Consider the following 13,852-nt stretch of genomic DNA (forward strand, 5'->3'; position numbering starts at 1 on the left):
GGCGCCCCAACACAAGAAAGCAGAAACCATGACTACCAAGGACACTCAGAAACCATGACTACCAAGGACACTCTGAAACAGGAACAGGCAAAACTGGAGGCAGAGGAACAAATCAAAGACGCAGACCACAAGCGAGACATGGAAAAGAAACTACAAGAATTAAAAATAAAACAAAAAGAGATGGAGCTGAGAGAAAGAGAGAGAGAGGCTGCCCGCAGGAGAGAGCTGAAGATAAAAGAAAGAGAGAGAAAGAGAAAGAGAGGCTGCCCATAAAAGATAGATAGAACTCCACAGGGAGGGCTACCAGCAGGCCCTGGTATTAGAACAAGCTAAGCAGAAGAACACAGCCAATCCTAACAACCCTTCGCCAGTTATTGTTCCACATCCCAAGAAATTTCCCACCTACAAGGCAGGTGATGACACTGAGGCCTTCCTAGAAAATTTTGAAAAGACCTGCCATGGGTACAACATCTCTGAAGACCAGTACATGATAGAGCTGAGGCCACTGCTCAGTGGACCCCTAGCAGAGGTGGCGGCTGAAATGCCTAAGGAGAACATGAACGATTATAAACTTTTTCAAACCAAGGCCAGAATCAGAATGGGGCTAACACCTGAGCATGCTCGTCAAAGGTTCAGAGCCCTAAGGTGGAAACCAGATGTGTCATTCACCCGACTCGCCTACCACATTGGAAAGAATTATAATGCCTGGATATCAGGAGCCAATGTTAAATCTCTGGACGACATTCACCTCCTAATACAATTGGAACAGTTCTTAGAGGGTGTTCCTGAGGAAATAGAAAGGTACATCCTAGATGGGAAGCCCAAAACTATAACTGAGGCAGGGGAGATTGGAGCAGATGGGTGGAAGTTGCAGAAAAGAAAAAAGCTACTATCAAGGGAAGCGAATATCACAGGGGTCACACCGACAACAAACTCTATACCCGAGGGCAACCCAAGACCCCACCTACAACTCAAGAAAAGCCGCCGACTCCCTATTCTCTCACCTCACCAATCTCCAGTAACCCACCTCGGCCCAGTGACCAGTCAGCTGGGCGATGCTTTAACTGTAATGAACTGGGACATATAAAGACCAACTGCCTCAAGAACCCCAACCGAGTGCAGTTCATTACACCACCATCACAGCAAAGATCCTCAGGCCCAGATGCCTCTCAAATACCCTCGGAGCTAAGGGAAATGTTGAGAGTGGGCAGAAAGAAGGTTATCGCGTGGAGAGACACGAGGGCACAAGTGTCAGCTATCCACCAATCCTTAGTGGACCCCAAATTCATCAACCCAAAGGCCCAAGTGACAATTTACCCTTTCATGTCACAAGCTGTAGACTTACCTACAGCTGAACTGCCTGTCCAGTACAAAGGCTGGTCAGGAATGTGGACTTTTGCAGTCTATGACAATTATCCCATCCCCATGCTATTGGGAGAAGACTTGGCCAACCAGGTAAAGCGGGCCAAGAGGGTGGGAATGGTAACACGCAGCCAAGCCAGGCAAGCCTCCAGACCCATCCCTGTTCCTGAACCGTCCACAGAGGCCCCGTCTGTGTTACCAGACAGAGGTAGTGGACCCTTATCCCCTGCCTACGACTGCAACAGCCACAGTACCTCCAGTCCCAGACCCGGACCTGGAAACGCAACCAGCACCAGAACCATTGCCAGCACTGACGCCAGCGCTTGCAAACGCATCTTCAACCCCAATGCCAGAGGGCGCCAGCGATCCTGAACTGGCAGAAGCAGCAGATAACCATACCCAAGACGCTCAGCCAGAGCCTGAAATACCACCTGGTGCACCAGCAGAGAGCGGTTCACCAGCCACGAAAACAACCCCATCACCTACATCGCTTCCCGAAGGACCAAGCCCAAGTCCACAGTCTAAGGAAGAACTGGTGTCTACAGCCTCCAGGAAACAGTTCCAGACTGAGCAGGAAGCAGATGACAGCCTTCAAAAAGCTTGGGCGGCGGCACGGAGCACCCCACCGCCTCTCAGCTCTTCTAACCGATCCCGGTTTGTTATAAAACAAGGGCTTTTATATAAGGAGACTCTTTCTGGTGGACACCGGGAAGACTAGCATCCACAAAAACAGTTGGTGGTTCCAACTAAATACCGGGGGAATCTCTTAAGCTTAGCCCATGATCATCCCAGTGGCCATGCTGGGGTGAACAGAACCAAAGACCAGTTGGGGAAGTCCTTCCACTGGGAGGGGATGGGCAAGGATGTTGCCAAGTATGTCCGGTCTTGTAAGGTGTGCCAAAAAGTGGGAAAGCCCCAAGACCAGGTCAAGGCCCCTCTCCAGCCACTCCCCATAATTGAGGTCCCATTTCAGCGAGTAGCTGTGGGTATTCTGGGTCCTTTCCCAAAAAAGACACCCAGAGGAAAGCAGTACATACTGACTTTCGTGGACTTTGCTACCCGATGGCTGGAAGCAGTAGCTCTAGGCAACACCAGGGCTAAAGCTGTGAGCCAGGCCCTAACAGACATTTTTGCCAGGGTAGGTTGGCCCTCTGACATCCTTACGGATTCAGGGACTAATTTCCTGGCCGGGACCATGAAAGAACTGTGGGAGACTCATGGGGTGAGTCACTTAGTTGCCACCCCATACCACCATCGAACCAAAGCCTGGTGGAAAGGTTTAATGGAACTTTGGGGGCCATGATACGTAAATTCGTGAATGAACACTCCAATAACTGGGACCTAGTGTTGCAGCAGTTGCTCTTTGCCTACAGGGCATCCCAGTTTAGGGTTTTCACCGTTTGAGCTTGCGTATGGCCCCGAGGTTAAAGGGCCATTACAGTTGGTGAAGCAGCAATGGGAGGGGTTTACACCCTCTCCAAGAACTAACATTCTGGACTTTGTAAGCAACCTACAAAACACCCTCCGACACTCTTTAGTCCTCGCTAAAAAAAACCTAAAGGATGCTCAAAAAGAGCAAAAGGCTTGGTATGATAGACATACCAGAGAGCGTTCCTTCAAGGTAGGAGACCAGGTTATGGTCTTGAAGACGCAACAGGCCCATAAGATGGAAGCATCATGGGAAGGGCCATTCACGGTCCAAGAGCGCCTGGGAGCTGTTAACTACCTCATAGCATTTCCCAATTCCTCCCTAAAGCCCAGAGTGTACCACGTTAATTCTCTCAAGCCTTTTTATTCCAGAGACTTACAGGTTTGTCAGTTTACAGCCCAGGGAGGAGATGACGCTGAATGGCCTGACAGTGTCTACTATGAAGGGAAAAGTGATGGTGGCGTGGAAGACGTGAACCTCTCCACAACCCGGGAACGTCTGCAGCGGCAACAGGTCAAGGAGTTGATGCACTCTCCCGTGAAAGTTTCCCAGAATCAACTGGTTAAAAATTGTCCTTACGATGTGAAGAATCTTGTAGTTTTACATAATTAGTAGTATATGTAAAGGTGTATGTGTTTATTAATCTGTTTATTCTAAAGTTCTAGGGAGAAATCACTGCCAGTGTGGTTACACACTGTCAGCGATTTGGGGGGGGGTGTCATAAACAGATAGTTAAGGGTTAATAGAACAGGAGTACTTCATGTCTCTTTTGCCTGTAAAGGGTTAACAAGTTCAGTGAGCCTGGCTGTCACCTGACCAGAGGACCAATCAAGGGATAGAATACTTTCAAATCTTGAGGGAGGGAAGTTTTGTGTGTGCTGTTAGTGTTTGGTGCTTGTTCTCTCTGGGTTCTGAGTGACCAGACGTGCAACCAGGTTTCTCTCCAAACTCTCTGATACAGTCTCTTATATGTCCAGAATAGTAAGTACTAGGTAGATAAGGTGAGTTAGGCTTATGTTTGTTTTCTTTATTTGCAAATGTGTATTTGGCTGGAAAGAGTTCAAATGTGTATTTGACTGGAAGGATTTTAATTTGTACTTGTATGCTTAGGCTGGGAGGGTATTCCCAGTGTCTATAGCTGAAAGACCCTGTAACATATTCCATCTTAAATTTACAAAGATAATTTTTACTGTTTTTTCTTTCTTTAATTAAAAGCTTTTCTTGTTTAAGAACCTGATTATTTTTTTATTCTGGTGAGACCCCAGGGGACTGGGTCTGGATTCACCAGGGAATTGGTGGGGAAAAAGGAGGGAAGGGAGAGAGAGAGGTTAATTTTCTCTCTGTGTTAGGATTACTTTCTCAGGGTGAGTCTAGGAGGGGGAGAGAGAAGGAGGGGGGAAGGTGGATTTTCCTCTCTGTTTTAAGATTCAAGGAGTTTGAATCACAGTGATCTTCCAGGGTCAGCCAGGGAGGGGAAGCCTGGGAGAGGCAATGGTGAGGGAAAGGGTTTACTTTCCTTGTGTTAAGATCCAGAAGGTCTGGGTCTTGGGGGTCCCTGGGCAAGGTTTTGTGGGGACCAGAGTGTACCAGGCACTGGAATTCCTGGTTGGTGGCAGCGCTACAAGTACTGAGCTGGTAATTGAGCTTAGAGGAATTCATGCTGGTACCCCATCTTTTGGACGCTAAGGTTCGGACTGGGGGTTTATACCATGACAGTGCCTGTTCCGCCTCAGGCAGGAAAGGAAAAGAAAAGAAGAAAGAAAGAAAACAAACCTTCCTGACTTTGCAGGCTGCCAAAAGGAAAAATGTGTCCTTTTAAAATCCTGAGGTCTGTGCTTCTGGTTCAAGATGATCCCACCTTTAACACCATGTCAAGGCTGATTCCCCACTCTGACACTTTGAGTGCAGAAGGTGGGGGCTCCCAAGGATTCTAAAAATTAATACTGGCCACTCCAGGGTTGTATTAAGCTGTAACCTTAGGAGTTTTTCCTCTGTCCTTGGATGGATAAATGCCACCACCCAAGTGCAAAAAAAACCCTTTGGAAACCAAGGATGGTGCACTTGGGAATTCCTTCCTGTGGGGTACCCTTAAGCCCCTTCACACACACACCCCCAAGCTGAGAAAGAAAACAAAGGAAATCAGATGTTGCCACCAACTAATTAAACAACCTGTGCACAAACCTCTTAGGACACAAAAACCCAGTCCTGTTCTTTAAAAAAGCTAAATTTTATTAAAAACAAAAAGAAAGAAAATATATCTAGAACTTAGGCTATTTCTAGATCTAAAAAGAGCAAATACAATAATTAAGCATCAAGAATGGTTTTCTTGAGGTCTAGCTTAAAGGTTACAAGCAAAACAAAAGCACCTGGGGTTAGCACAGAGAAATCCACAAGCCATAAAGAAGTAAAAGAGATTAATTTAATCACGTCTTCCTAGACATTTCCTGATCTACTTACATATCTGGGGTTTCAAATGAGTAGTTTCTAGGTATGATTTGATGGTTTTTCATACCTGGTGCCAGCTCATACAGCATAGTTCCAGCCTTATCTCTCCTCTCAGGAGAACAAGAAACAGACAGACAAAGGGGAATTTTTTAAAAATTTCTAGCCTTCCCATTGGCTCTTTTGGTCAGGTGCACACTCCCTTCCTTTTACCTATGGACTTTTTAACCCTTTACAGGTAAAGCCAGTAGAGAACAGCTACTAACAGGGATTTACAGCTACTAATAGCTAAGTGGCTGGCTTGGTGTCCATAAAAGGGAGCTACCCCCCTCTTCATTTATCACAAGTATCATTCTTTCCCTTCTGGGTAAGTCTGCATAGCAAAAGCCTTGCATGGGCTGGCCTACCTGAACTAGCTTAAATCCACCTGACACAGATAACAATAGCAGTGAAAACAGTGCAGAGCAGGCTAGCAAGCCAAGTAAATACCCAGTGTCAATGTCAGGCTTGTACTACCCATGCTGATGATGGGAAGTACAAGTCTGGCACGAACCCTGCGTATATACTTGGCTCATTTGCCCGCTATGCACTGTCTTCAGTGCTATTGCTACCTATGCTAGCTGGATTCAAGTTACCCGTGCACACTCTTAGACGAGGAGTGATGCTACTGCTTCCCCCAACTGACAAATCATTACAACCCTTTAGACTAGTTCTAATTCATCTTTTCAAAATCTGGAATTAATAGCCTCTTACCCTACCCCCTTCTTCTGGCTAAGTGAGGAATGCAAGTAATCAGCGTTCCCTGTACACCACATCACAACCCCCCACCTCCCCCCACTCCTATTACCTCTTTGCTACTAGATGGGTGGGAAGAAACCTCTGGATTCTATCCCCTCAAGTCCCCTTTGTAGGAGCACGATGCACCACTGAGTCATCTACAATTTCCTGTGTGTGCAAACTAGATTGCAGCCCAACACCTCTTTCTCATCTCCACATTCCCAGAACTCATCCCAACTCCACCCTCACGTTTTGGAAGTGTGACTTGTATGATCAGAAATCCAGTCTGGCTTTGTCTTTCCAGTAAATCAGTACTGCAGGAAGACTTATAACAATCCTCTCCAATTCTCTCAGGAAAATGAGTTTTAAAGACTTTGTTTCTGTGAAAGAGTTTGCCTTATCTGATGACCTTTCTTTGAAGAGAGTATTTGCTGATTACAGGAACTGAGACCATCAATCAGTCCAATTTTATGCACAGGAACCAGTGAGGCAGTACAACAGCAGCACTTACAGTTATCTTTTTCTGTTGAAAAGTTTAGGGCAAAAACAAGGGGAAGATGCATAAGGGAATGCTCACTGGGAAATGTTCTATTTAGAAACAGTTCTGGTTTTCTTATCCCATTCTTGATTACTAGACACATTGGCATGGAAACATGTTCTGTAGTCATAATCCCTGTAGGGAAATCAAAGCTGGGATCTGTATTATCGTGACCTCAACTATTATTAGTTAATTCACAAGTGCTAGCTTTGTGCTGTCCAGAATTAAGAAGTGGGATTCTGACTACAAGTGGCTAATTGGTATCATGGCCTCTCCACTAACACTGGCAGCCATGGTAGCTTTTTTTTTGTGATGGGACACCTGTATAGTGGAAACTGGGCTGAGGCAACCATGCATTTCACATAGGCTGCCGAACAGATAGATAGAAAATGGATCTTGTAGCAGCAAACTTATCTCTTGGATACCACAAGTAGAGGATGCATCAAGAATCCTAGCAGAGGGAATAACAAGGATTTAACTATATTTACATTATTGATTTACTACTTGTAGGCAATACAGAAGTAGTCTTCAGGGGAGATTTTAAGAACAAAGGAATTATGTTGACAGATAATAGTGTAATGAGCGGCCTGGACTTGACATGACTCACAGCATATGGACTTAGCATAACTTGTATGCTCGGCCACCATAAATTGGAAATATAACTATAAAATCAGGAGTATTTGGCTTTGGTATAGACAGAAAAATATCAGCTGCATTACTAACAGGGATAGTTAAATTAAAATCACAGATTCATGGGAATAGAAGGGAGTATGGACAAAATAACCTTGAGTTTCTGCAAATTTCTTACTGGGTGCCTGTCTGAGTTTCTTGTTAGAACTTGCTTTTGCTGATAAGTAGAAATTATCAGGTTTTATTTTGCTAGAGAAATTGTTTTAGTCCATTAGGGGTTATGATTGGTTAGATTTAGTGCATAGTCATGCTTTGAGTAAAATAATTGATTACGGTATTGATAAGAAGAACTCTCATTTTAACTATAACGAGGGTCAGAAAATAAGCTTGTTGGAACTTAATTCCAGGATACAATTCAAGACCAAAGCTGCCAGGACTTTTAACCCCTGCATGACCATACTGTGCAGAACCCAGAGCCCTGGATGAGAGCGGATCCTGACTGGCCATCGAGAGATGTCTGTCTGTTGTTGTTGGGAGTGGTGAGCATTAGATGCTTGGCATGTGTATGCCATTGATGTGTTGTTTGTTGTGAATGTTCTTTCACTGGGAAAAAGCTCTGCAGACCCCAGAGCCCTGAGCCTACAGAGGGTTAAGCTGAGTCCCTTGTCCCTGAGTACCCACAAGGACGGGTAGCAGATGAGAGCCTTAAATTGTGTATGTAATAGTAGGGCATTCTGTGGAGAGGAACAGCGTGGAAGAAAAATACTGAAAAGATTATGGGATATGTTAGTTAGCAGGGAATTAAGGATAACATCACTACCATAGGAAGGGATGGGGAAAGATGCAGTAAGTGAAGACTTCAGATGAAATCCAATGTAGACATATGTAAGCTCTTGAAGGCTAGGACAAAAAATGTAAACTTAATGCCATGGAGGAGGGGAAGTAAGTATAGAAATTTGAAGTGGAAGGAAACATAGTGAGCTTAATGGTAGAAAGAGAATGTTATGGGCCATAGTCTGTATGGAATAGAGAGGCCTCATCCTCCCTGATTGATCTAACTTCGTTATCTCCAGACTGATTCTGGCCTGCATATTTATACCTGCCTCTGGAAATTTCCATTACATGCATCTGACGAAGTAGGTATTCACCCACAAGAGCTTATGCTCCAATACTTCTGTTAGTCTATAAGGTGCCACAGGACGTTGTTGCTTTTTACTGTGTTGACTCTATCCCAACAGATAATATTCATCTTTGTGTCTAATAATGCTGTTCTTTACTTGTTTCAACCAGTTTACCTGATACTGAAATTAGACTTACAGGCCTGTAATTACCAGAACCAATCACCTCTAGACCCTTTTTAAAAAACCAGCATTATATTAGCTACTCTCAATCATATGGTACAGAGGCTGATTTAAGCAACAGGTTACAGACCACAGTTAATAGTTCTGCAATTTCATAGTTGTGTTCCTTCAGAACTCCTGAGTGAATACTAGTGTTCCCTCTAATTTTTCCTACCCATGTGTGGAATGAATATTATTGTGTGCGCAAATATGGAGGAGATATGTGACACATAACAAAATTCATGTGGTGGGGGTGAGATTGAGAGGTTCAAAGTGTGGGAGGGGTCTCAGGGCTGGGGCAAAGGGTTGGGATGCAGGGAGTGAAGGCTGTGTCTGGAAGTGTAGGCTCTGGGGTGAAGCTGGAGATGAGGGGTTTGGGGTGCAGGAGGGTGCTCCTGGGCTATGGCAGGGAAAGAGGACTCCCCCCAGCCCACTCTCCCCATAGCAGCACCTGGACTAGCAGGGGAGAGGCGCCTCTCTGTCATGGCAGCTCCGGGCTGGGGCTGCAGGATAGGCACCCCTTTGCTGGCCCCTGCAGATCTGGCTAGAACTAGGTTCAGGAAGGAGTGCCCTACGACAGGTCCAGTCTGGGCCAGGCCCATCCTAATGGCAGCTGAAGCCAGACCACCTGGGTTCACGCTGAGCTGCCCCGGCCACAGCTGGGGCCAGACCATGATGTGCCACCCTGTCCAGGGTAGGGGCACCCCAGTCATGGCAAGTCCAGGCTACGGCATAGTTTGGTCTAAAGGGGAGGGCTACCCTAGCCATGGCAGGTTGGGGCCTGGGGGAGGGGCACTCCTCTTCCTGGAGTGGCAGGTCCCTGGGCAGGTTCCCTGAGCACCTGCGCAGCACTGAAAAGGCTGCTGCATGGCCATGCAGCTTACAGGGAACTTCGGTAAATACCATCTGGGCCTGATAACTTATTACTGTTTACCAATTTGTTCCAAAGTCTTCTGAGGAACTGCCTCAGATTGAAGTGACAGTAGAGATGTGTTACCTAAAAAGAAGGATCATGAGTGACAATGACCCCAAATACTCTAGAGCAGCAGTTCTCAAACTTTAGCAACCCAAGGACCCCCCTTTTGATTTAAAATTTTTCAGGGACCCCCAGTCTCCCTGCTCAGCCTTGCCCTGCCCCCCTTTCCTGAGGCCACACCACTGCTCCATCCCTTCTCCAAGGCCCTGCTCTCTGCTCACTCTTCCCCACCCTCAAACTTTCACTAGGCTGGGGCAGGAGGTTAGGGTGTGAGCTCTGGGGGAGAGTTTGGGTGCAGCATGGAGTGCAAGCCCCGGGGGTGGAGTTCAGGTGCGGGAGGGGGTGAGGCGCTTGCCTGGGGCAGCTTCAAAAAGTGACTGGTCCATCCATCTAACAGTGGCTCCTGGGCATGGAAGCCAGGGGATCTCTACATGCTGCCCCTGCCTGCAGGCACCGCCCCTCCAGAGCTCATTTGCTGCAGTTCCTGGCCAATAGGCGCTGCAGAGTCAGTGCTCAGGGCGGAGGCAGCACGCTGAGACCCCGTGCGCCTTTCTCCCTCCTACGGACATCCTGGCTACTTCTGGGAGTAGTGTGGAGCCAGGGCAGATAGGAAGCCTGTTCCCCGGCATGCTGAGAGGGAGGGGGAGGAGTTTCTCAGCTTGGCCTATGGACCCCCTGGTGTACTCTCAGGGACCCCCGTTTAAGAAACATTGCTCTAGCATAAAGACAGATGCAAAGAATGCATTTAACTTCTCTGCAACAGCCTTGTCCTGCTTGAGTATTCCTTTAGTACTGGGTTGTCCAGTAGCCCTACTGACTAACAGGCTGCCTACCTCAGATGTATTTAAATTATTTTGCTGATTGTTTGTGTCTTGAGCTAGTTGCTCTTCAAATTCTTTCGTATTATATTTTTAACCTTGTCAGCATTTATGCTGCTTTCTGTTTTCCTCAGTAAGATTTAATTCCAATTTCTAAAGGATGGTGAACACACAAATCTTTTTAATCAGATAAAGCTAACAGTGATTTATTTGAGCATAACGAAGACTTCAATACTATATCTGCTTTGTATTTCAGATTCCAGAATAGTTCTTCATTTCTTGTCATCTGACCAAGTGATTTCATAGTCTTGGTATACTTTTTTCAGTATTTCTACAGTCACTGCATGATCTGCTTTACCATATCCCTGCAAAAAAAATAAAAAAGATTTTAAAGGGATGCAAAATGTAAGGCTACAAGAGTATCAAGTTCCAGTTAACATTTTAAATATTCAGATTTATGGCCTTATGCTTCCCCCTGCACAGAAGTCCCACTGAGGTGAACCAAGTTCTGTTTATTATCTTTGAGGAATATCTGAATTAAAATGTTTCAGAGTTAGAAGCCAGGAAAATCAGAAGAAAGAACGAGGTATTTGTGGCACCTTACAGACTAATGGAGTGTGCATCGGCATGCATCTGATGAAATGGGTTTTAGCCCACAAAAGCTTATGTTCAAATAAATGTGTTAGGCTCTAAGGTGCCACAAGTACTCCTTGTTCTTTTTGCTGATACAGACTAACATCGCTACCACTCAGGAAAATCAGAATTAAGGTTGCACTTAACAAGGCATTGATTCTCACTTAGGAGCCTTAACTCTGCTCCAAGAGGATCACATAAGTAAACTGACATCTAAACTGCACGTTACACAACTAATACAAAAAGTAGTTTTCTACACACAAGGTTTGCCCACATAAACAAGCATGGCTATATCAGACATAAGTAGCCTTGGAAGAATTAGCTTTTTAATTGGTAAATATCAATTTCACCATACACACAAAATATTTTCATTGGTAATAATCAAATTATACAGATAGGCAAAGAAACATGCTGCTTGAAAACTTAGTTTGATTTAAGGATATTTACTTTGTATATTTTGACGTGATGTTGACAATTTGTGTTTTAATGGTCAGAAAGCTTGAACTTTTTGCATCGCAACGTGTACTGCTATTAAATTATTGTCTAAGCCAACCTACCACACCCGATAATGTAGGAAGCTAGTAGCTGAGCTCCAGTGCTGGCTCAGACATTGCTTTACAGGGGACTGGGCAAAGGTACTATCATTGCCTTATAGTGATTGAGCTCCTTGAGGCTATTAATCCCAGCCACAGAGTTCACTTCAAAAAACTCCTCAAGCATTTCTCTAATTCTCATAGTTTACCCAAGAGCTAAGTATCAATAGCCCCATTTAACACAACTACTTCCCTATTTTTAAAGTCACACAACAAAAAACCAGGACAAAAACCAAGTTGCTTTGATTTACAGGCCAAGATGTAACCCACTATTCCAGAGTGCCATTCAGCTTTTCTGTATCTCCATTTTTCTGTCTGAGAAAGTGAAACTTTGCAGTTACACAGCTGCTTCTGTAAAGTTCAGGGCATTTGACAATAGTTGGCAAACAAGGTGTGGGGTACAGCTGACTATCTTTCTCCCACTAACTTGGTGGCAGGAGAGAGAGAGAGATGCTGCTGCCTGTGCTGCACACTATCACCATTAATCCAGGAGTTTGGTCATTAATTGTTTGATTCTGCCACAAATATTGAGCAGGCTCTAAAAGACCCCTAATGTTGCAGGCCATCTCCCCTCCCCATAGAGCTTTGCCCCCACAATATGATATCTGAGAAAGAGCCCTAATTTAAAAAAAAAAAAAGTTTAATCTGGTTTGGGGCTATAACTGACCTGGAGGAAAAGTGACCTTGAAGAACTGCTACTTTCTGTACAGGATTCAAATAACATGTCTTTACATCACATGGAACTAGTCTGCTCCTCTCCACATCAGTAGCTCAAGAAATCCTTGCCTCTTATATGCTCTCTGCAGTGGTGAGGTGGGATGGAGACTGCAGTGTGTTCCACATATATGGATAATTCATTGCTTCTATTGGTCATTTTATAAACAGAATGTATTTACATACTGAGCCATGTAAGTAAGAGATACATAGACAGAGGCATGCTCTATAGCAACAGTACAGGATTGTGAGTTAGGAGCTGCTGAGTTCCAGTTCCAGCCCTGACACCAATTACTGTGTGATGATGAGTAAGTCAATCTAACCTCTCTGCTGTAGTTTCCCCATCTAAAATAAGCCATCTTTACCCACCTCACAGGTGAGCTGTGTGGACTAACTAATTAATGGTTAGGGCCCTAAAATGTTGGATTTTCAAGGAAACTAATATATGGCACTTACTGTGGAGAGACCAAATACCCTCATTTTCTTGTCTTTGCTATTATGGTCAATTTTTCCTCCTCCAAGGCACTTGCATTCAAAGCCCAACTTTTCCATTTCAGGGTTTACTTTTTCAAATATATGATCTGCAAAATGAAGCCAGTTCAATCCATTAACCAGAACTCAGGTTTCACTTGGTGATTACTTCCAGTCCTCTCTTTTCAGCAACCTAGTATTTTTTTTCCTGTTTCCTTGGGGAAGCTGGTAAGTTAAGGAAAAGCCCGCTGTTACTTACGCAGCTGGGCCCTAGCAAATCCCAGAACAGTGGCTGCCGGTTCCACTGTCTCACCAAGTCAGAGGCTGCTCAGAAGTTCACGTTTCGGACTGAAATGTACCAGGGCTGGACACCAGAGCAAGTCACTCCTCACCCGGCGCAGCCACGGGGGGATTGCAGAGGCACCGCCCCCCAGCGCGGCCGAGGCCTAGGAGCAACCCCGGGGGGCGGGGGTAAGAGCAGCAGCTCTGCGGGGGTCGGGCCACCCCGTTGGTGCTGCAGCAGCAGTTGGGGAGGGGCGGCCCGCGGCGGGGCAGCCGGCTCCCCCCTCACGAAAGCGGTTGGGGGGATCGGTCCGGGGGGCGCATGAGGCGCCAGCGGGCTCTGTCCCCAGGCCCCCGCCCGGCCCTGGCTCGCGGCACCGACTCACTGTGGAACTCGGCGGCCGCGGTGCCCCTGACGACGTCCCGGTGCTCGGCTCCCCCCGCGCGCTGCACCCGCACCAGGATGTACTTGAACGTGCCGTCCGGATCGATCTCCACCCCGCGGAGCGACTCTAGCTGCCCGGCCATGGTCACCCCTCGGGGCCGAGACCCGCCCGGGCTCCGCGCATGCGCCAAGCGCACTAAGCAGTGGGCGGGCTGAAGGGACCGTTACCAGCCTGCCTGAGGAAGGGGGCGGGGCTACGGCTGTCGTTAAGGCTGAGGGACAGCAGCGGCCGGAGTTGCAGTGAGCTTTGTGACGTGACTGTTAGGAGGCGGGGCCGTGCTAGTGGCGATGAGGCTGGGCGGGGGGTTTGTGCTGGCAGGGGAGCACGAGGGGTGAGTAGGTGGCGTTCAAAAACCAAGAGAGACTGGAAAACACGATCTCACCGTTTTAAAAAACAAAATC

The 13,852-nt window shown here is 46.4% G+C and overlaps 1 protein-coding gene across 1 annotated transcript; it reads right to left on the bottom strand.

Annotated features, from left to right (window-relative positions):
• Positions 1 to 10,471: 10,471 nt before the first annotated feature.
• Positions 10,472 to 13,630, bottom strand: LOC115656668 (14 kDa phosphohistidine phosphatase-like). Its single transcript, XM_030573706.1, has 3 exons — positions 13,392 to 13,630; positions 12,709 to 12,833; positions 10,472 to 10,677 (listed from the first exon to the last, which is right to left on the bottom strand). The coding sequence occupies exons 1-3, from the start codon at positions 13,531 to 13,533 to the stop codon at positions 10,585 to 10,587; spliced, it is 360 nt and encodes a 119-aa protein (XP_030429566.1). The 5' UTR covers positions 13,534 to 13,630; the 3' UTR covers positions 10,472 to 10,584.
• Positions 13,631 to 13,852: the final 222 nt, after the last annotated feature.

The sequence above is a fragment of the Gopherus evgoodei genome, chromosome 8 (assembly GCF_007399415.2).
Source record: "Gopherus evgoodei ecotype Sinaloan lineage chromosome 8, rGopEvg1_v1.p, whole genome shotgun sequence".
NCBI classification, from domain to species: domain Eukaryota; kingdom Metazoa; phylum Chordata; order Testudines; family Testudinidae; genus Gopherus; species Gopherus evgoodei.

Excerpts from the sequence above, each read along its gene's own strand:
- LOC115656668 (XM_030573706.1), bottom strand. The coding sequence starts at position 13,533 with ATGGCCGGGCAGCTAGAGTCGCTCCGCGGGGTGGAGATCGATCCGGAC. Across the intron at positions 12,834-13,391 it reads CGCGGCCGCCGAGTTCCACA|ATCATATATTTGAAAAAGTA; the intron begins GTGAGTCGGTGC and ends TTCATTTTGCAG. Across the intron at positions 10,678-12,708 it reads GGGTATTTGGTCTCTCCACA|GGATATGGTAAAGCAGATCA; the intron begins GTAAGTGCCATA and ends TTTTTTTTGCAG.